The sequence below is a fragment of the Apteryx mantelli genome, chromosome Z (assembly GCF_036417845.1).
Source record: "Apteryx mantelli isolate bAptMan1 chromosome Z, bAptMan1.hap1, whole genome shotgun sequence".
In the NCBI taxonomy this organism is placed as follows: domain Eukaryota; kingdom Metazoa; phylum Chordata; class Aves; order Apterygiformes; family Apterygidae; genus Apteryx; species Apteryx mantelli.
Window position 1 is genome coordinate 78,416,840 of NC_090020.1, and position 24,082 is coordinate 78,440,921.

At 43.8% G+C, this 24,082-nt stretch overlaps 1 protein-coding gene across 1 annotated transcript in view; it reads right to left on the bottom strand.

Annotated features, from left to right (window-relative positions):
- CELF4 (CUGBP Elav-like family member 4) overlaps positions 1-24,082 on the bottom strand; it is a 694,719-nt gene that overhangs the window by 80,042 nt on the left and 590,595 nt on the right. Inside the window, exons 4-5 of the mRNA XM_067316241.1 lie at positions 5,366-5,494; positions 799-878 (exon numbers count right to left, since the gene is read on the bottom strand). Coding sequence (XP_067172342.1) covers positions 799-878; positions 5,366-5,494 — 209 coding nt within the window. The remainder of the gene's footprint in view (positions 1-798; positions 879-5,365; positions 5,495-24,082) is intronic.

Below are 24,082 nucleotides of genomic sequence, written 5' to 3' on the forward strand. Positions count from 1 at the left end.
ATTGGACCAGATTATCTTTTCTTGCTGACACTAGAATGCCTTATATTGCTGTTGGTCTGTGTGATGGTGTACAAGTACCCTTTTGCAGAAAAATACATTTCCGTTTTCTTTCTACTTCCCTGAACTATCAGGCTGGAAACCCCATCTTTCTAGTTATTAGTCAAAGTGGAATGATCCCTCAAAGGTTTCCTGGAAGATTCAGTAGCTGGTTTGACTGTCTTTCAAAAACTGGATGTAGGGGACCACATTTAGGCCTAGGTAGGCACTTCTGCCATAGCAGAGGGACTGTGTGAAATACCCATCACTGTGTGGTTTGTCTCTAAATTCTAATGCCATCATGAATGTACACTGCTCTCTGCTGAATACTGACAGAAGTCCTTTACTGTTCACCCAGAGGCAGTGACTCTTTTGGAAGGGAAAACAAACAAGCCCTTAGATGTAAGTTTCTGCTTGATTCAACCCACTGAAACTTAAAAAGTTACACTCATGGTGAGCTTGACCTAATGTTTTTTGGCATCTGTAAATCATATGTCTTTTTTTCAGGTCATCAGAATGGCTGGTGACAGGACACAGCACCCCTTGAGGTTGCGAGTGTGTGAAATGACAATGTCATCCTGGCCTTTCCGCTGATTACCTAAACGCACCCAAGACCCTGCATGCCCGAGCTGTTATTCATCTTTCCTGGAAGACGAGTTGCAGAGAAGAGATAAATCATCCCTCCTCCTCAGACAGGCCACAGGGCAGCAAAGGCTGGACCGATCCACCGGCTACTCATCCCCGTATAATAGAGCTACTCACCGGCATTGTCTGGCTGCCATGCAAGGCATTGATGGCTGCTTGGGCCTCTGCATGTGAAGAGTATTTCACAAATGCACACCCTGAAAAAGAAGAGCATAAGAAAGGTTGTATGGATACCAAGAAAAGCCTATCTAGCTGAGTATCCTGCTCAGACAACTAGTCAGTAATGAAGCCAATGGAGAAAGTATAACAAACAAACGTGTTCCTGGTCATCCCTTTCTAGCAACTAGCCATCAGCAGCCCAAGGATCTCTTGAGGCAAAGCTGCACTCAGAAGTCCCACACTGCATGGAAAGGGGAATGATGGACCCACCCTGCGTGAACTTAGCAGGTACCTTTTAATTACATTTATCTTTTTGCCTACACAGCCTCCCATGCCAGAGTTGCACAATTTTATATCTTACTGTGAGAAATAAAAGTAAATTCATTTTCAATTAGACTTGCTGTCTGGTTATTTTACTGAATGCCCCTCCCTCTCATGTTATGAGAAACAGCAAAGAATTGCGTAAAACAGCTATCAGAAAGCAGCACATATTTATTACAAGCAACTGTAGGCCAGCTTTACAAAAGGGATTTAGCCTACTCCAACACACAAGGTACCTATATCCTACCACCATCTGGTAGAGCTTCATTACAGACTGCTCAGAGCTTGTCTTGTCCCCAAGCGGCTTTAGTCTGACAAAGCATGAGATAGTTTCTGATGAAGAAGTAGGGATGGGAGTGATATGCATGTGACGATTGCCATCTTGGCCACTACTGAAGTCTGAACCTTACTCTTTCATAGCTAAAGTTACAGCATGAGCTGCAGAGCCAGTGCCTGTACGGGTGGCTTCCTCTGGGCATGAGAGGAATGTAAGCAGTGCTTCTCTAGTCTGCCTTGTCATGTGATGAATCTCACACTTTCTGGACTCTTACATAATGGTTTAGGGCAGAAAGGTGCATTTATGATTATGTGCTAAAGTACAGAAATGATCAACACTTTGAAGGGTCGTATGCACCACTAGAGTGGGGGAAAGTATTGCTAACACTCTTAGCTATAAGCAAACTGACTCAGAGAGAGAAAGAGTAATTTCCATATGCTAAGGCGGTTTTTGGAACAGCCTGGAGAGATCTGAGAAGTTTTGGCTTCCATTTCCTCCTATTACTACTACAGACTTTTGAGCTTTTAGCAGTTTGCAGTACCCAAACCATTTGCCTGAAGGGATGCAGACCACTGGACAGGGGATCTGAGTCCCTGCAACAGGCCAGCTCTACTTTATTTCCTTTGCAGCCTCTTTAGAAGGGGCTAGTACATCCCCAAGGATCCCTATGGTGCAAAATGACAAACATCAGAACACCCCACTTGCAAACTTGAAGTATAAGCCTCAAAGGTCCCCCAAATCAGTACTGCAGACTGAGAAAAGCAGCAATTGAAGAAAGCAATGGTAGCCCCTTCTAAAATTTTATATATATATATATATATATATGAAATTAACTTACAGTTAGGAGCCCTTTACTTTGCATTGCTCCTCCCCACTCAGTTCAGACTGTATTTCAGGAAAAACATAATGATTGTTGCTAATAGTTGGATCTAATTTATAAGGAGCTGAGAGGAGACAATCACAAGAAAATGAGATAGATAAACTTCAACTGGAAACAATAGGGATCAATTATGACATAATCGCAGCCCAGCTTTCCAGGACTCCTGAGATACTATGCCTTCCTCTTCATTAATCAGAGATAATCCAGAATTAGGGTGTTTAATTATTTGCAGAGATTCTTTTGTACTTTCTGCCTCTAAAAGAAGATGCTGATTAGCAAGTATACAAAAGCTTTCCAGCTCCAGTCACCCATTGCATTTAGAGCAGGATTTTTGGCTGCAGTGTCGCTGTCATATTGAAGTCTTCAGTCTCTTCAGGTGAAATTCACTCCTGTATTGAGGAACCTGCTGGATCAGTAGAGCTGTGTAAAGGCTGTGTAATGAAGGGAGCAGAAGGCATTTATCCTGTTTAATGCCCAAGATGCTAATGGGGTACGTCCATTGTTTCCTCCTACTGCTTCTGGTAGGTTTTATGGTAACAGGACAAATGAAAATTCAGCTTTCAGCAGCGTATGGTGGCAAGGGAACAGCAGAAACTCTAACCCTTCAGCTCTTTTATTTGTGTGTTCAGTGGGATGGCTTCTGTATACAACACCAAATGCGTATATAATCTTCTTCCTGCCCCCAGCTCAGAACATCACCCACAGCTTCAGGCAAGGCTCACGCAGCTTTCTGGCTGTAACTGTGGTGGGAAACTGGGACCTACCTCCTCAGAGCAGTGCCTGCATCAAGGTAGGTGGAGGATTTCGAGGCTCACCATAAGGGTACCTGCTGGAGCTCCAGGTAGTGGGCTGGGTAGGACTGAAGTCTTTGCAATCTCATTGCTATCTGACACTTAGATAATCTGCCTAAATCTCAATTTAGGTGGAATTTAAGCCTTCTGGATCTTACCCAAAATAAGTAGCTCATAAGTGAAGTGTGTCACATTGGTTTCTAGCAGATGGAAAACATTACAGACTGGGAATATCTTTGTGGGAGTTGTGGCTCTCCTGACTGTCTCCTAAGACAAGGGCACTACTCTTAACTTTTCTGTTGGATTGACTGCTCTATGTGTGTGTGTGTGTGTGTGTGCGTGTGTGTGTGTAAATTAGGAGCTTCACATTCTCAGTAAATAGCACCAGCAAATGGAAGCTGGTAATATTAACTCTGTCAAGGCTCAGTATTGATCCTGAACAGCTCAGTGAAATGCAAGCCTGAGACTGCAGCCCGCTAGCACTAATAATTAAACTGGTTAGCAATATGGAGCTGCCACTCAGATTCAGGCTTATAATGAAATTGTTGAAGAAAAAAAAAAAAGAGAGATAGAGCAAGAATGAATACAACTCTGCAGGTTGGGTCTCCTTTGGTACCAGTTTCTTACAGATCTCAGTCATTATTGCCTTTATTATTACTCAGTTTGACTCCTTTGTCATTAGATTTTATTCTGCACAATTCCAGGGGGAGGCAGATGGACATATGGCTTTTTTTTTTTTTTGCTTTTCCCCAATTTACTGAGTTATTCAGTGAATGGCTCATTTAACTGCCTACCGTTACGATGGCTGAAGTTCCTGTAGGTCAACCCAGCCTACCAGCTTTCAGTGGGGCAGTCACCTTCTTTTGGTGTGATGGATCTAACATAGCCAAAAAACAGTAGCAGGGTGCCCACAGTTTGTTTTCAGGCATTTGTATCAGGAAGATTGGGCTTTGCTGACTTGCATCAAACTGGTCCCTGCTGCCCTTTATTGCCAGTGTGAAGTCTCTTTCTGCCAGCAGTGATTTTATGGAATAGCAATATCTTTCTCCAGTGTATCACTATGGTTTGGATTTTTCTCCTTCCTGTTGCAAAAATATGCTGGTTGATGTTGTCACATGTCAAAATACCCAGTGAGATATGAACTGCATCAGCAGGACTGGTCTCTTCCCTGGTGCTGCACATTCCAGCACAGTTTATGATATATTATACGCAGATCAATATTTAATGGACGCATTATACTGTCAAGAGTAGAGGGCTTCCTATTCAAATTGAAGTTACTTTGTCTAGAAAGTGACTGGAAAAAAAATGGTCCTGATATTCAACAGAGCAACATTGTTCAGACACCTAGGCTGTAGAAAAGGATCCTATGTGCTATCCAGGTAACAATCACTGTCAGAAAAAATGGCAGGAGGAGATAAGGCGTCTCTGTTTGAATGTTAAGCATTTGCACATTTCAAACAGCAAACACCCAATGAGCGTGTTTAAATCAGCACCTGTACCCTTGCAATTTTGACAACTGATCGGTGTATATCTATGCAAAGGCCAATTAAAGAAGGGGAAGACCAGGGGCTGGTGGGTGGGAAATAAGCCAAGACAGCGGAGGTCTGTATCTGGCTCTCCTACTAACCTGCCATATGGCCTCAGGAAGGCATTTTCTTCCTACTGTTTTTCCCCTTATCTTTACCTGCCTTATCTGCTTAGACCCAGGCTTCTTTGGGGCAGAGCCTCTTCCCTAAGGGATGGCTCTCCCTATGCAAGTTGGAGCTTTTGGACATTACTGTGAGACAAGTAATAATATCTTAATGAGGTGTCAAATGAGATGAGGTAGGAACTGGTGAGTCAAGATGTGAAACAGAAAGCTTGACTTTGCTTAAAGAAAGGATGAGCCTATTTCCTGGGGACAGAAACTCCCAACTTTCCCAGGGCAGGTGAGGAAGAAGTCTTGCAAGGATGTGAAGGCCTTGAAAGGTGTTCAAAGGGAGGCTGTGCCCTGCAAGCTAGCTGCAACAGGGGTGAGTTTGTATGCAGAAAGACAACTCATCAGGGCCATCTGTTTTTAAGTGCAATTAGCTCTTTGTTCTCATGCGTAAGTAGAGAGTGACCTGCAAAGAAATGTTCTTTCTTGGCAAATCTGACCCTTCCTAATGTAAGAGATGCTGTCCTGATAGCCACCTAGCGAATGGGAAATAATATGTACACAAAGACTGGGTCTAGCTTGAAGCTAAAGCCACAGTGTGTCACAAGCCATCATCTTACCTTTGCTGTTGCCATCGGGTCCCCGAAGGATTGTGCACTCCTCGATGTTGCCAAATGCCTCGAATAGCCTGCGCACGTCGTCTTCTGACTGCTGCTTATTGAGCATACCCACAAAGAGTTTTCTGTCTTCTGGAACAAAATAAAGAGATGCTTACCATATTTCAGGAGGGATGTGAAAGCCAAGATGGCTCAGTATCACATACAAAAGAAACAGTGATTTCTTTGAGGTGACATGTTTCAAAAGCTGCTAGTCATTTCAGGTGCCTGGCTTGAAACACCTTAATAGCACCTGATTTTCAGTGAGTACTTGAAAATAATTTGGGAATTTCAAAAAAAAACCCAAAAAACCAAAAAAACAAAAAACCTCCAAAAACATAGAGACAAATAAAAAGTTTTAACAGCTTCTGAAAATCTAGAGTCTTCCAGATCAGCTCTTTCTGCTCAGTTTTTGCAGTCAACTTGCAGGAACTGAAACAACAGCATTGCTTAGACTGCCATCCAAAAGGAATGTAGATAAAGATGGCATATGTTATTTTTCAATTGGACTTTATTTCTATAAGTTAGTAGCCCTCTTAGTGCTATATAAATTTCAGAAAAAAAAATGTTTAACATAAGCTGTTTTAAATCAGGAATGAATTAAATTTAACAGAAGCCACAGCCTGTAAATGGAGATTTGTCATTCATACCCACTCACAGACACATACCTACAAATTTGGATCAATTTTTTTATATATATTTAAAGTTCACTTGACATAAGCCAGAAGTTTTTGAAACATATATTGTTTTTTAAAACAGAAAGTTAACTTATTTGAACACTAGTCTCTGAGATAGATCAAGTAGGTGCTATTTCATGTGAAAGCAGAATGTGGTCTGCAGGTAGATAATTGTATTTTGAATAAAGAAGGCTGTTTATACTTGGACTTATACCAAGTAGGGAGAGCTTCAGTCCAGAAGCCGAAGGAAAGAAACACCTTGAGAAAATGTTGGTGAAAATAGAGAGTAAATCGATGACCACTGAGTTGGTATAAAGGTCTCCGAGGGCCCTGAGTGATGCTTCTAGATCAGGTTTATGTTAAAAGGGTCGTGACTAGTACTACTACACCATTAAAAAAAATAAGAAAAAGAAATTTACATAGTTTACATCGTGTATGTAAACAGGCCATTTGCACATGATTCATAAATGTCTTATTTATCATTCATTAAACACTATGTAAATGTGTGAACCAAGAGTTTTTTTTTCAGAGCAGTTTACAGAGCAGATGTAACCAATTTGAATAAATATATGTAAATAAATAAATAAATACTTTGATTTTTTATTTATTTATTTTTAATGCACATGAACCTAAAGCTGAACAAAACATTGGTTTGCAACAACTCTTTTCTGGCTGACTAATTGGGTGATTTATGTCAGTTTTGTTCACCGAGAAATTGTTGGTGTAGGCAATCTGTTCTGCTTCAACCAGTGTTTGATCAAAATTTCCCTCTCCAAGATGCACCTGCAAATTGGCAAATCACTTTATATCCTTGGATGAGGATAATTTTTCATGCAGTGGGTATCAAGTGAGGATATTAGGAGCTTTCAGTCCTGCAGTGGAGTTATCCACATGAACTAGAAGTGTACTGCCCCTAAAAAACAGAGAGTTATGTTGCCTTCAGTTAGGCTGCTGAAATGGTAGGAAAAAAAATAGGTTGAGGCTACATACACATTTCTGATAGGGGAGAAAAAAAACAAAGATCAAAAGAAGACTTTTAAGTGCCATGAGAGAAACTGTGGGATTGCCTTCCGATAGACAAGCTGAAAGCAAGAAATTTGCCTACTTTATGATGAACTGATTAGTTAATGAAGGGACTCTCTGAGGTCTTTGCTGGCAACACAGAGGTCAGGCTTCAATGATGCATGAAGCCCTTGCTAACCCTGCGTAGATTGTCCCCACCTCAAGAGAAGCAGCTTTGGACACCTCAAAGGCTCATTTTCTGAATGGGTACATCTGAGAAATAAAAATGACATTGGCAATTAAGCTCCGTGAAGTGACTATGAGAATTGCATCTGGGAAACCTGTATAATCCCCACAGGATTTTTTTTTCCCCAAAATGTTCTTGCCTGTGTTTTGTTGAGTCTTTTTATAAAGGATTTGAGCAATCTTAATCCTGTAATGTCAAAGAATGGACTAAACAGTCAAAATGCTCCCTGCAGGGAGCAGTCATTATGGGTCTGAGGAGCCTCCTGCATTTCTCTTTCCTTTTAGGCAAGGGCGAAACAAAGTCTTGGAGAAAGAGTTGAGCCCAAAGTCTAACTGGTTGTGCAGGTATTTGAGGAAAATTGCTCTGGAGAATGAGAACAGCTGCCCCGGAAAATGGGAGACATTTTAGGATGGGGGCAGAGGGGCAGGAACAAGCTGGGAACACAAGCAGAAGGCTTTGCCTGGAAAGCTTATATCTAGTAAATACTTCCAGTGTCTGCTATATTGTACTTTATACAGTTTCCTCTCTCTGAAATGAGCTGTATCAGCAAAAACACTCCTATAGCAGTGTAACTGTATTTTCACCAGGCCTTTTGCTAATATAAATGTATCATTAAAAAAAAAAAAAATCACATCCCTCCTCTGTCAGCAAAACTATCTAGCGTGGAACTGGCCTGAAACTGCCTTGTCTGGTTTAGTTTATGCAAAGCTTAAACCAGGTGTGTTAGGAACCGCTTTATTTTATTTTATTTTATTTTATTTTATTTTATTTTATTTTATTTTATTTTTTCCCCCTCTCCTCTTTCTGCATCTCCCCAGGACACCGGGAGGGGTGACACCTGTCCCCGGAGCCGGCTGGCAAAAAACACTGGCTGCAGCTGGGGCTGGTGGCGGTTTTGTGAGCTGCCCACAAGGTGGCCATCTGACCACCAGCAACAGCCTCAGCAGAGGGCAAGGACCACCTTCCCAAGGTGAGGCTGGTCCTGCCACTCCAGCGGAGGTAGCTGGAAGGGGACCCGTTCCCAGCCCCGGCTGGAGATCACCTCCAGTGCCGTCTCCGAATTGGGTGCCCTCTCTCCCTCCTGGAAAACCGTGCCTTGGGCTGTCAGGGGAATCATTTGTCACATCCGCAGTCTCAGAAATCTACACCACACACTCAGCTGATAAAAAATGAGTCAGTTTAACAAGCTTTTTTCTCTGAGATGTTCTTTCAACAAAATGCTGGGTTTACCTTTCACATCCCAGGCCTGACAGGGAGCTCAGCAGCGCGTTTTAGCAACGGATCTTGCATGCCTTGGGTGGGAAGGTACAGGGAAGCTGGCCAGCAGCTGTGACTATTCAGCAAGTTTCTGGTCTTGGCTAATGAGTTTCTCCCTTAACGGGTTTATGTGGAGCCTTTCGCACTCTCAGCGCCCCCCCCCCCCCCAGATCCGCTTTGGCAGATCCTGAACAAAAGGTCGACACACGATGCACCACGGCAACTACTTTGACTCGGTCAAATATACCTGAACAAGGCGTTGAAACTGCCAGAATGAAATGAAGAGCGGATGTGCTGGTCTCCGTGGGACCTGTCTGCACGTGTATGCACACCACAAACACTCTACCAGGCTTGCCCAGCATCCTCTAATGAGAGCAGAGTTCAGCACATTGCTATACTATCATTTAGGCCCGATGGACTTGGTAGCTACATGCTACAGAAACCAAAAGTTTAGGCTGCACACAAGCCTGGAGCTGTCCCGGGGTCCTGCCGTCCCTGAGCTCTGCCTGTCTATAGGGTGTAGGACCATGTCCACCTGTACCACCCTGCTGAGTCCCATGCGTCCTCCTCCTTCAGCAAGGGACTGTCCCAAACTGTCACATCACAGGACTCACATCTTCAGATGCTGAATTCCACTGGGAAGACTTTGTCCCTTGTGCCCTCCATGGCCACGGTCAATAATTTCATCCCCATTTCAGAATCTGGAGACTCAGAGGTAAAAATCCTTCAGCTAAGACCAGGGCACCAGAGCAATAGGAACACACAATCCAGAAGGAGAACAGAAACATCATGGTCAGGTGTGGAACAGAAGCACAAAAAGAGGCCAGGGACAAGCCCATGGTCTGGGATACCCCCAGTAAGAGCTGTGGTCATGACTATGTGCTCTAGCCTAAGTCAGTCTAGGCACCCTCTGTGGTCAATGGAGAAAGAGCCCTCAGTACCATCCGGTGCATCTTACACAACCGAGGTGGACAGCCCTTGAGAGAAGCCTCTGTCTCAAGGGAAACTGAGACAACACTTTACGCGGCCTGTCTAAGGTCAGGTATGATGAAACCCTACTCTACACAGCTTCCTCAAAGCCACACACGAGGTGGTGATTCACATTTCTTGAGCGCTTCCCCTTTGTTTTTGTCTGGGCCTGCCAAAATTTCTGTCTATTACACATACCAAAGTGACAGTTTCTGTTTTTATCTCATGACCAAATTTTACTTTTCAGTGAAGAAACCTCGCTAGTCTGCCTGAAGAGACAGCCCTTACCCCAGCAGCAGTCCGAGCAGTGACACTACCCTACAGCGGGGTGGCTGAGCAAGGTGTCCACCTAGGCCTCTTCTCCCCACATTTTCATTTTCCCTCCTCAGTCCTTCCCCACTACCTGCATCCATCCTGCCTGGTTGGCCCAAGGATCTTCTGGGCCAGGAGATAATTATTTCTCTGTGCTATTGTGCCCAGAAGAGCTCCGGAGGTTTTTGCTGATGCACCATGAGGCCCTCACCATGAGTGCCCTGAAGCAATCCCATAAAATAAAAAACAAAGTTCATCTGTTTTTCCACAGCACAACCACAGCAACAACAGCATCCAGCACTCCTCATCCCTCCCAGGAAGACAGAGAGAGAAAGGCCTTAGCGATGGCAAACCAGAGTCCCCAAAATTTCAGACACATTCCTTGGTGACATTTCCAATATTTCCATGAAACTAGGCCCCCCTTTTGCTCAAAGCCACAGTGGCTTGCTCGAGTCAGGAAAAACTGGCTGCAAGGCACAGTTGTGAAGAAACGTAAGTTGTCAGATAAATATACAGTGTCTATAAATCTCCCTGGCTGTGTTTATATGAAACCTCGGCACCTTCCCCAGTGCAAATAGGGGTTAAATTATTCCCTGTTCTATTTGTATTTAAATGTTATGTTTCTATGATAAGCGTAAGGCAGAGGTGTCAGACGGGCCCCGCGAAGGAGATGGCACGCGTGAAAGGTGAAATAATAGAGTGTTGCAAACCAAGTGCTGGGAGAAGCCGGGAAGGGGGGACACGGGATGAGGGGGAGAGGAGGGAGGATGGGCACTGATTAAAGAGACAGAAGGGACAATGAGATGCAGGATGTTTGACCCTCTGCAGAGCAAAAGGACAAGAACAAGAATCACAGCAATTGCGGAGGGACTGGAGGAAAATTAGGGTCACTCAGAGAGAGACATGACACAGGTTTGTGTTTATCCAGATAGCTCTCGCTAATGTATGTGTGTGCGTGGGGGTACATTTAGATAAGAGTATATAAATATACGTGTGTTCTTGTATTTCTCATGCAAGACAAAGAGGTTGAATCCTTGTATCAGGAAAGCAGAGCCCAGCCTTACCATCTAGAACGGTACATCCAAGGCCTTGGAAATAAAGAGGGACACGTCTACCACCTTCATGGCCTGGGCCAATCAAGAGGGTGAACCATAAGATCATCACAGTTCCTTCTAGCCATCAAACCTCTTATTCTAAAACCCATGAGCTTCCCTAGGATTTTATCCTGAGTTCATTGCCAGGGCATCACACACAGATAGTGTGCTTCTACGTGGAAGAACAAAACTTGCGTTCGCGTATTTTTGTAAGGGAACATGTGTCTCCTACAAGCACGTGATACTCACTGGAGCAGTTCTCAATGCTTTTTGGTGTTTTAAGCATCTGACCCAGGTTGCTGCATGGCTTCATTTCAGGAGGGATACCAGACACTAATTAATGCCATTATTCATTTATATAGTTAATAATTATTTGTCCCTAATGCTATTCCCCTCTCCTCAAACAGTGCTTTCACACACAGTGAGGGACCAGCTGGGATCTAGGTACTGGCAGGGCCCTCAAGCTTATCTCCTCAGCACCATGAAAGAGCAACCAAGCAGCCCACAGGTGTTTTGTCAGCCAGGCATGGGTAAGATGAAAATGATGGTGCCCCAGCTTGCGTGTCACAGCTATCAGAGAGGAAGCAAGAGGCAGAATGGATTTTCCTTGTGTTTTTTTTCCTGTCGCTCTCCCCAGCGATCTGTCTGCAGAGAGGAGATGGTGTTACAGGGTGCCTGTCAGTATGAGACAGACCAGACTACCACGTAGTAGGGTCAGGAATGTGCCAAAGCCAGAGAGGGGAAAAGGAGAGAGAAACGCAGGATATTTCTGGGGAAACTGTTCTGGGCAGGGCACCCCTGAAGCTGTGTTACCTTGTAGAGCTGGACAAGGCAGCAGTGTCAGGCCAAGGAAGAAAAAAGGAGCTGCAGAGTGGAGGAGTGAGCCATAGGCACCCCCAAACATTACCAAAGCTTGGATTGCGATCCAGCTCTGAACTGAAAGTTGCTGGCTCAAACCCATTCCCTTCTTGGGCTGCAGTCCCCAGAAAGCCCCACTCCCCTCAACCTGTGCTAATCAGGCGGATCGACAGGCTAAAAGCAGGGCATTTCCTGCGGCCTGGGCTGCACACTCCTGTTGCCATTTTCACAGCAGTCCTACAGCTCTGTGATGATGATTACAGCCCTTTCCACAGGGGAAGCGATTACGAATTCTGTTGTAGCTAATTGTAAATTAGCTAATTATCTTCTCCATGGTACCTTGCTAGAAAATACATGAACCTTGTAAAATAGAGGTGTTTCAAAAATTAGGATGGGGGAAAAAAACAACAACAACAACCAAAAACCCAGCCCACTCCAGAAACAACAAAAACCTACCACTACCTAACTTCAAACAATAGCAACCAAATCCTCCTTCCACCTGCATGGGCTTCTACTTCCCCCTTTTTCTTCTCCCCCTCCCTGTATCAAACAACACCCACAAGGGGCTAATTCTGCTGCAGGCTTTAAAATGTTTGCTGAGTTCACCTGTTCCTTGCAGCTGGGTGTTGTGGGGCATCCCTAATCACATCTTAGCAGGAGTGATTTCTTTGCACTGATCTCTTCCCCTCCTCCCTCCCTAGTTTGGTTTTACTTAACAGATTCTTTATATCCCATACGTTAGCAGATATGATTGCACAGCTGCCAGTTCCAACTGCTGGAGACAGAGGCTTTGAGACACCCGGGCTAGAGAGAATAACAGCTAATCTGAACAGCTGTGTGGTGGGGACAAGCGCAAATGAATATAAGCCCAGGTGTGGGAGCATAATTCTCCTGCACAAAGAAGGAAGCTTTATCCCACAGGTGTGTTACTCTCCACTATTGCATCTGAAAAACTTAGTTTGAAGGATTTCTCTTATTTAATTGTTTGGCAGCACTCTGGGCCTTGACTTGGACGTGGATCCTACATACAGAGTAAATGAACAGCTGTACAAGAGACAGAAGGTCTGTCTAGCTCAGTATGCTGCCTCTGACAACGGCCAGTTGTGTGTGTCTGGGAATGAATATAAAAACAGGGTAAGCAGTTTTGTTAATCCCCTAAAATATTCTCTCAGACTCCAATGTTCTGCAGTTTAGGGACTTCTGGAGTCTGAAGTAGTGTTTTTATAGGTAATAGCTCTTTATGTATTTTTCTTTGATGTAATCATTCAGTTGGCTTTTGAACCCATGCAAACTATGAGCATCCACAATATCCTGCAGCAAGATGTTCTGCAGCTTAATCATGTGTTGTGTTAGGAACAGTTTCCTTTTGTTTATTTTGAACATGTCATAGACTAGTTTCAATTGATAGGCCTTAGATCTTGTTTTGGAAGAGAAATCGCTCCCCGTTCAGTTAAGGAAGAGAGAGAACGCATGAAGATACACAACAGCTTGGCCAAAGCTCCTTTCTGTACGTTTCAGACTGGTATTCAGAACTCCTAGGTCTCATCTCAAGCCATGTTATGGATATTATGGAAGGCACAGTCTCTTCTCCCTTAGGGTGATTTGTTATTCTTGGTAACAAAGAGATAGATGACCATGTAGTTACTGTCAAAAAATATCTACAATACATCTCCGCCAAAAAAGCCTCTGTGGAGATATGGTCTACCCAAATCACCCAGTGCAAAAAGCAGCCTCAGTTTCCCCATTTGTAAAATAAATAGAATGGTGCTTTCACCAGGCAAGATTGGGCACTGCTGAGGTTCTTCGGTGTTTGCCATGAGCCAGGAACTTAGGGAGTTCTGGAAATAATAATGAATGGCAGATGACAGACTGGTGGTCAGATCACTGGACCCTCTGATGGTTTCTATCAGATCTAAGTGTTGTTACCCAATGAGGCTCCCCCAGCTGCAGGCTCATGCAGTGGAGTCCATGGTGGGGGTAAGTCCAGGCAGGGTTTATGCCTGAATGAAAAGCCCTGCTTCTGCAAATGGCAATGAGCACGGATCTTGGAGTGGTGTGATCCTCAAACAGTGATCTAGGTACAAGCATCCAAGAGAACACAGATGTTGGCTACTGTGCCCCAAGAGTGACTGGAAAGAAATATAACATGTTGGAAACTAGTGAACCCAAGGACTATGTTTAAATATGCTTGAGCCTGTTCAGCTTTGGGGCCCACATCCACACTCTTATCCTATCCTATTTTACCCTATCCTGTCCTGTCCCAACTGCCAGAACAGAGAAATCTGTTTGAGAGAGTATTGGAAGAGGTCCTTGGCCAACACTAACTGCTAAACCATGCCTAGAAATCTTTGGTAGAGCAGGCAAGTGAGCAGCATGGCTGAAGTGCAGAGCTGGGACAGAAAATGGAAGGACATATAGAAGAAAGTTCAGATGAGAGGCACTAACACTATCTGGGCTTGGCTGGCCTTCACACCTGTGGCAAGGCAGACTTCTTGTCTACCTGTACTGAAGTGAAATCCAAACTTACACCTACAGCCTCATTTAGACAGTTCAGATAAAACCACACTCAGGCTTCCTCTAAGTAGACAGATACAGGATAGGTTACGGACAATATTTGGGCAATAGGCCAAGCAAACCCTACGATGAAGAAATACCCTAAACAACTGTTTTAACAGCAGAATCTCCTTGTATAATTGAGAATATTATAACCGCAAGACAAATATCAGCAGTTCTGACTGGCTGAACAGCACTGTAACAGCTGTCCATTGCCAAGAGATGCAATTCCCTGTGTAGATCTTAAATGACAGGTTTTATGGTATTTGGTATAGAGCTGGGAACACAGCTCACAACAGCCCACTTTATTAGTAGCCGTTGCTTTAGCAAAGTGGGTGATGAGTACAGTCTAAGACCTGGTGTCATGCAAAGCACAGAGACTCTACCTGATTTGTCCCTGGCATGTCATAATTCTTCCGAGTTTATTCATTAGCTGGAATACTTTTCTGGATTCTTTCTGAGAATGATTCCTGTTGCAATGTTTTTTGAGAGAAGATTTAGGAGTCAAAGCCTGACCTTTCTAAATTCCATGTATAGCTAAAACACGCTCTTTTCTCTTCTCCATCCCTCCACAATAGGATGAATATCTGAATTCAAATTAGCTTTCCAGTTGTGAAAAAAGTTGCACATCTTTCCCTAGATGTTAGCAGCCTATGCTTACAGTTCCCATTTTCTGGGAACAGCCCTGGCCACAAGCTGGTACACCAGAATATTCATGGGAGAAAAGTGCCAAAAGAGAGCTAGCATCGTAGTACGGAGGTGTGCAACTCTGCTGTAACTAAACTGTGCAGGACTTTCCATGACTGCCTGGGCTTCTTCCTCCTGGAACAGTGTGGATGTCTCCAAGGCCCAGCCTGATGGATTTCCCACAGAAGGAGGTGAATGAGAAGACTGTCTTGTACTATCAAGTGACACCTCGAATGAACACTGAATTACATCACACTTTTACACTCATCTTTCGGAGACAGCTCAGATTTGAATACAGCTCCTACGGGAAGTTCTGGGGAATTTAACACATCTTAATTCCTATGTGTAACATCCCTTTTTACTCTGTTGCAACACAAGACTGGGGCTGAGCCTTAAGGGCTGTTTGGTTTTCACACTCATTCAGAGCAAAACTTAGAAGATTCTTGACAAACTCCACAGGGTCAGTGGTGTCAAGGCTGGTATGTCAGGAAAATAAGTTTTGATTCCTAAACTCATCTCACTGGTGACCCGTCAGGGCTTTGAAACTCTTTCCAGAAGCCTAGAAGGCCATGACACTAGTCCATGGTAGTACTCAAGCCTTGAGCACTGAGGACTGTTGGAACAGCAAAGACATGGGAAGAAAGGGGGGGGTGGGTGGGAAGGACGTATTTTTTCTTGCAGGAGCTGTGACGACATTTCAGATCAAATTAAACTTCAGTTTTTAAAGACTTCAGTGGAGGTAATTGAAACACTTCCTCACAATTGCCTGAACCTAAGTGTTATCTCTTTTTTTTCTCTGTATATCATCCCTTTTCCCCCAAGCCTGAGACAGCCCTGCACGGCCACAGCCTCCTTAATATTAAAGACGGTGATTAAATGGGATTCGCCAAAAGACAAAGGGCTGAAAACCTGCCAATTGTTAATCCCTCTTTCGCTGTGCTTAAAAATTCCATTTCCTTCATTTGAAGAAAGGTGGGGGGGGAGAAAAGAGAATTATACGCCTATGTCTAATTTAAATTCTGGCGTCGCGGGTCCTGTTCCCTTCTCCCTCTCTTGACGTCTGAATATATTCCTTTATTACCATTATTACAGCTTTCTGATTGCATTAAAATTCATCCACACGCTTCTCTCCACATTCCACTTTTCTTTTGCCAGTTTTTTTGCTAATTCCCTTTTTCTCTCCCCCCTTCCCTCCCCACTTTCAAATTATACAGAATGTCATTAAAGATCTCCACAAAATGCCTCAACTCCTTTCTCTCTTGCTTTTATAAACTTGCTGGCTTCCTTCCTCTCCATCCCTTCGTCTACAAACAAAGAAAATGAAGAGGGAGAGGCAAAATAATATGGTAATAATAAAGGAATCCAAGCAGCGTGTCTCATAGGTCTCAGTAACACCCTTCCTACATCATACAGCTCTGGGCCTAATGCTCACTTCAGTTATGAAACTGTATTTCACACAGAAGTTCTGTGTATTATTTGTTTGAAGCTTGTACCTGGAATCTTCAGCTAAAATCAGAGCGGAAGTGTGGCAGGCTGTGTATGTAAGCATGGAAAGAGATAGTCCTGCCTGTAACTATAAGCAGAAAAATAGGAAGGTTGGAAGTAGAGTATAATTTCATCCTGCTTTACAGAGTGAGAGCTGAAACCTTGTAAGGATTTGCCTATGGAAGTGAACAGCGGAGCTAGGCATAGAGTACGTAGGCCCAGTTATAGGTGGTTACTTCAAGACCTGAACTTAAATGGGATCAACCCTTTGAATTCTTCATACATCACACTGACTGCATATGCATCTTAAAAGTGCCATTTTATCCACACAAGACAGACCACCCAGAAAGAAGATGTATCTTTGCTTAAGTCAGCCCCCTGGATCTAGGTAGAAGTCCCAATCTGGGGATTTTGTACGAAAAATGAAGGTGAGAATTGGACCCTATCCCTATACAGAATGCCATCTCCTTTATAGGCAGCTAAACTACATGGTGAGGGCAGGTACTTAACACCAGTGTGGTCATGTTAGGGTGACTGATCCCCCTTAACTGTCCTTGTGACTGTTCCTAGCCCAGTTGTGAGGACCAAGCTGCTGCTGTGAGTCTCTTCTGTTCACTCTTTCCAGTTCTTCATAGGGTGCCTAAGTGGTTTTGTGTTTGTTTTTATTATTTTCATTGCTTTCACCCTCAATTACACTGATATAACGAAATGACAGAAACTGGATGAAAAATGGAATTTTCTTTCTATGGGAAATACTCATGTTTCCAAAAAATGTGCTTCCACTTTGAATTGGAGAGGCCAAAGTTCTTGTGAAATGAAAATTCTTCAGTTGTGAAATGTTATAAGGTTTTGTCTCAGAGGAGTAAAAAGGCTTTGTCTTAGTAGCCTCAATATATATATAAGATATAATGCAGAATTGCTGTGGTTTTCAACCAGGCAAAAGAGAGTACATCTTCACATACTATATGAATGAAGTGAAGAAGTTTCTATTACAATATGTTGTTGAAGGCAAAAGTTATCAACTGGCTCCAAAGAGAATGAGACAGGTTACTGGTGACTAGGTCCACTTACTACTATTAAACACAAGGATCCAGATGCAAAATCTTAGAAGGTCCCTGAACCTATGTATGCTGGAAGGTGGAGGGTATTAGGGGAAGAGTGACTCTTTATAAAAATTCCTGTTCTTATTCTTTCTAATGGGCACTTCTGGAGCAGAGGACTCCGGATTAGACAAACCTGGTCCAACCCAGAATGGAAGCCTTATGTTCTTAGTGTTTTAATACAGTACAGACTTGAAACAAAATTAATGAAAACAGTTAAAATGACAGGTTTGTACCTCCTGAAATGAGGACTGAATGCATTAATTTCAAAAAAATGTCCCCTGGCAAAAATCTCATTGAAATGGACCTGTTCCAGGGGAATGTTTTACCTTTACAAAACCACACATTTGGATAGATAACTGTTCCTTTGAAAAGGCTTTGGCCAGCTCAACAAATGACCCAGGAAACAAATGGGATGCTGTCTGGCAGAATCTGACCTGACTTATCTGCATACTCATTTAAACCATTACCCCAAGGGATGTATGCGAAAGAACATTATATTCCAGTGATGCTACACCAATGCTTGGAATAAACATTGGGCGTTCAGAGTTAGAGCTAAAGCTTATTGAAGTTAATGAAAAAGAGTGCCACGGAGTTTTGCAGCCTTTGGATCAGACCCTCAATTTGCTGAACTGCCATTCAATGTGTCCCTACCACTGCTTCCAGTAACACACCTCCCAGGCAGATGCTTCCTCATGCAGGATGGCATATTTGACCCGTGCCAAGCTATGTCTGGTGAGGACAGAGCAGAAGGATAGCAGAGCCTGAATGATGCTCATCACACCTTTGGTGTGCTTCGACTCGGGCATCTGTGTATATGCTTGCATCTTGCCAGGCTTTGTTAATATTTCAGGGTATCAAAAACAATGATGGATTTGTTGTTCTCCCAGCAAAGTCCTGGATGCTGGATTTGTCATTAGGATGCACCTAGATGCCCTCAATTTTTTTTCATTGTATATCTCCCTGAGTCTACATCTTTTCTTAGCCTCCTTTCACCACACCATTGCAATAAGCAACAGAAAAAAAACCCTTTGAAATCTCCAGCACGGGCAAAACTCATCGTTTCCCTGTGCAGATGGGGAGGACTTTCCTGTAATCCTGATCCCAGCTTTTAAAACAGCAGTACAGACCAGTGAGGCAAAGAGGAAAAACTGTGCCAAGTCAGGTGGCATGGCCCAAAATGCCACGACAGCAATGATGCAGAAGTTGTGGTAAAATTTATACCAACACAGCGATGGGCACAGAGGAATCTTTCTTTAGTGAAATCAATGATTTACACACACCATGGCTGGAAGCAAGACCTGCTGGAAGCAACAAAAAGACACCCATAGCTGTGGGATCCTCCACACCCCAGCCTGGAGCCCCCCAAGCACTTTGTCTCTCTGGATTTGGGCTCATTTTGGACTCCGGGGAGAACCATCCCACTCAGCAGATGAGTTGAAGATCTCGTCTCTCGCTGGGGAGAGCAAGATTCCTTTGATGTCACTTAACAACCCACTGCAAACGCTTTATTGAAGATTATTTCTTTCACTCCTCCCTCTCCCCCCCCCAACTTTCAACTCTGACTGTCTTTAAATGCCACTGTCATTTCCATCCGCTGACAGAGCTCTTTAACTGCTGTGCCGAATGGCATTCGCTAAAACCAACTAATAGAGGGAAATGAGGTTAACCTTTAAGAAAGGTGAAAACGAGCCGGGTGCTATGCCAGCAGTAAAGAGCAGTTCATAAACAGGCCTCTTGCTGCAGAGGCAGTTTGCTGCAGGCCCCAGCATTCCCGGTAGCTCCGTCTGCTGGGGGGGAGTTCAGAGGGGAGTTTTGGGAGGCAGAAGGCATGGGACCCCATGATGGCAGAATGATTATGGATGCACAGGTTTTGCAGGACTGGCAGGCTCCCACGCTGCACTGACCGGAGTCCATCTGAGGACTGGGGCTTCGCGAGGTTTAGTTGGCCCTTGTCCGACAGGCCTGAAGAGACGGGCTCATGGCTCTGATCTTGACTGCTGCCATTTGAACTCACAGCAAATTTGCATTGGCAGTAGTGGACTCATACAACGTGTCATCTGTGAATACATACCCACGCATTTACCCACGCTTACAGCAGCAGAGCTGTTCTCCACTGGTTTCTTCCCTAAGATGCAGGGAGATGGGAGTGCTTTGGGCCAAATCCTGTTTTGCCTGTCTCCCTATTCAGTTCCTTCTTTTCAGTGGTCTTCTAAAGTTCCTCAAAGCTCAGTACTATACCACCTATACTACCTACCATCTCCTACTGACTTAAGGCTCTGCTTCAGTAAAGGTGGTATTGCTGGTCTCTCTATAAGCCCCTTCTTGCTCATCTCCTTCTGTATGTAAACAGCTGTCCACAGAAATCTCTAAAGGAGTGTTTTTGTCCTTTCAGTTTCCTTTGAGCTTAATGTAATAATATTCTCCTTTGTCTAGGAGCTGGACAAAATCTTGGCTTTCAACTGCAATGCAGTCCTATGTGCAACATTCCCATACTCGTGCCCTGAGACTCTGTATCATGCAACTCAGAATGGAGAGAGAGTTGCGAGAGCAGAGCACCAGACAGCATGTGCTTCCACACACTAATTGCAAGGAGAGGGGTTTCTCTTAGACTTCAAAGAAGATGAACAACAGGTGGATCTTACAGGAGGGTGCTCAATATCTCACAAATTTGGGTGTCAGAGGAAGGAGATGCAGCAGAATGCCAAGATGGGAATAAGGGAAACGTCTGAGAAGTACTGTTCTGGTGTCAGAGCTAACATCATCTAATTTTAATTAGACCAGAGAACCAGAAGTATGCATCTACTGCCACCAACTATATTAACAATCACTGGCAATATAGGAGTAAATCCATATGAAGTTGGGATGTTGGTCTCCTGTTTCTGGTCAGCTTTCTCCATTCACTTGACACAAGATGCATCTCTATTCGTACAAGAAGGGATTGAGGTAGGTGGCCTATCTTTCCCCCTGCACAATACTGACCATAGTATTGCCTTTCTCTTGCTGTGGCAAATTATCCATGCTAAAAGTACTTGAAACAGGAGACTATACTCCTGGACCAAACAAACAGTAGTTTTAAACCTACACAGCTTCTTGAAACAAGATCTTTAGCAGCTGCAAAACACCAATACATCCATGTATCATGCAATGAATTACTTCTCCCACCAACACAGCCATGACCAGATCAGCAAATATAAAAGCCAGTTATACCACTCCTGCCTGAGATTCCTATCTGAAGAAATTAATTCCCTCATCCAGGGCAAAATCTGAGTCTCAAAAATGCCAGTTTCCTGCTACTGGAATGTCACAGTCCACATGGAAAAACATACCCCTCAGTAGGCTCTTTCCCCCTCAGATCTCATCACCACTAATAATGCTTTTTGCGTGGAATGGAGAGAGAAAGGCTGCACAAGCCAGATTTGAACCTGACTCCGGTCCCTATTGCTGCAATAGTACTGTAACTGTGCTAAGGGGAGTCATCTCTTCCCTTCATCAGTAGCAAGGACTCAGAGACACAGAGACTGAGAGAGAGAGAGAGAGAGAGAGAGAGAGCGAAGGTGCTGTTTTATAGCAACCCTTTTCTGAGCTTGAGAGCTCACTGCGCTATTATTTTCCCCTTTTTCCATCATTTCAGGCCTTTTTGTGTTTCATGTTTGGCCCTCGGCAGGCTGAGAGACGTGCTGACAAGTTGTAACTTTCACTCGGCTCTGCGAGGGCTTTGTTCTCTGCGTGCATGGCACAGACTTGCTTCCTCTTTCAAAATGTGACAGCGAGCGATAACATTGACACAGAGAGCCAGCCCGTGGTCTCGGCACGCTTCCTATGCTAAAGACCCTCTCTAGCAATCTGCCGCATCAGTCAGAAAGCAAAGATGGGCATCACCCAGATAAAAGCTGGTATCAATGACCCCCTATTCTTCCCAAAACTCCCTTCACCCCAAGCTAGTCATAGACCTGTAGGGCTTATGGCCAAAAAGGACTTTTCATGATCCAATCTTTCCTCCTATACGCTGGAGACACCCACAGAGCTATCCTCAAGGAGCCTTCTATCCCACCATGCAGAGGTGGGACCACCATGCCTAAGCCCTTTTGCCTCTGCCCTGTAGGGATCCCAATACTTTATATTTTGGCTAAAATGTGTGTCCCAGAGAGGGGTGAAGTTTTACTAAGAAGACACCAGGCAGAGTAACCATCAGCATCATAGTCACTCTGTTCTAAAGTGTATCTTCTTGTGACAAGAGACTGTCTCTGATTTCTGACTTGAATATGTTTGGCATCACATTCAAATTAGCAAAGTTTCAGAGAAAAATTCAGACTTTCTCCAATAGATTAAAGCGCTGTTTAACGTCTCAGCTTTTCTGCCACTAAAGGTACTTCTGTAAAGACCGAAGTCACTTGGACTTCTCTGAGGCAAGGATGGACACAAAACTTAAGCTTGTCATTTTGAGGCATCTGTTTCATTTATACAAACCTCTTCCAAATCTTTTACAATTTTTTAAAGGCGGACACTAGACTGGATTCAGTTTGTCAGCATAGTCCCTGCCAATGCTGCCCACTAAAAAACCATCCTTGTCCTCCAGTTTCCTTGTTTATACAGCAAGGGGTCCCATTAGACAGTTTTGCCCACCACCATGCTGGGAGCTAATGTTGACTCCCTCAGCCATGCCAACCACTTTTCTAGGTCATTGTCTAGGTACTTTTCTAGGTCATTGTCTTATGAAATATAACCCCTCATATACTTATGAAGTATAACTTCTCATTCTGTAGGCCTGGTTATTTTCTTCATGAGTCAGCTTAGATTTGGTCTGCAGAAACACATAATGCTTCATCCAGCCAAAGCTGGTTCAGAGTGACCTAAGTGACACAGATGACACTGTATCAGAGTCCTGTCCTTACTATTTTTCATTTTGCGTTATCCGCAGATTTTATCAGTCAGGATATTTAATTCCACATCATTCATGACAATACTGACTAGCATCAGAGCTGGTACTGATCCGTGCAGAAGCCTGCTACAAATACCTTCACTCTATCATGCTTCCTCTTTGACAACCGCATTTTGAGATTTGTCCATTAACCCACTACTTAATCCATTTAATAAGGCCCTCTTGAACGCTGTACTCAGCAGGAACTACAAGAAAGTTCCAATTCTAGAGATCCAACCTTTGCAGCTCATGATAATTTCTATTGATAAGGAAAACTCAATCAGACAGTTTTGCCAAGGGGAAGATAGGATCTCAAAGACACATAGCCCCTCTCCCACCTCCCCTTGCCTCTGGATTTGTTCTTCCTCAGAGGTTGAAGAGCAGACCTTCACCTCTGTTGCAACAAGTTCTCTAACACTGGTATTAAAGGAATATTGTATTTTACTAAATATGGGCAATGTTCTCCAGATATTGCCAGAAAAGCTGGGCATAGTCCTTAGCTATGTCTACTCCTCTCTCTTGGTAGTTACTGCTTATTGCCAATTGCTGGCTCAGACAGGTTGTGTCTGCTGTGCATGTGTGGGCATTACCTATGCAAATGTGGTGATTTGACTACCACAGGAAGGACCCTATTCTCCTTTATTATGCCAAGACCCTTGCCACTACTACATCTCTTGGACACTGGAAAGAAATAGCCTTTACAAGATTGCCTCACAGAGGGTGCGAGAACTGGAGAGACCAGCAGCTAAAGGAAAACAAAGTCACAATTCTGGAGAGTGATTCATGCAGGGAGAAACATATGACATTTTTTTCCTTTCCCCACCTCAACATCTTTTTCCTGGAAGCAGAAGTGATTGTATTCAACATACTCAGAGATTTCCCTGCACAGTGAAGCAATGCAAGGCAGGAGTCTCAGTATTTGGTTTCCCTGAAAATTTCTCTGAGCTAGAAACAAAGCCCAGGTCCCAGGTGGGATGACATTTATTTAGCATACATAATGTTAACTACAACAAAGTCAGGGAACATGCACTGAACTCTACCTTGACTGTCTCGCTGTTTAACTATTGGCTTGCTCTGGCTCATTTTTAACCTGTGCCAGCCATCCTTGTCCCATACAGACACCCATACCCTGGGCAGTATGGGTTCAAACCAAGGTGCTCCTTGGTCTTAGAGTCAGGTACTGGCCCTGTCTTTCTTTCATTTAGCAGTGTGCACCTTGTTAGACCAGATGCTAGGACCCAGAGAGAAGAGGTTTGAAGGATTTCGTTAAGACTTTCCTGATTTTGAACAAAACTGCTTTTCATTCTCAGGTTTGCCCATCAATAATCCCCTTAGGAGAAAGACACAACAGTTTGTCCTGGCACCCTAGGTAATGGCCTTAAGTTCAAGAAAAAGGCTTTATCCCTAGTTCTGCTTTTAAATGGGAGAGTAGTTCTGGGAAAATCTCTGTGTTTTCATTGCTCCATCTGCAAATCAAGGGGAATGATTTTGGCCTAGGCTGTTGTGAGATCTAATGATG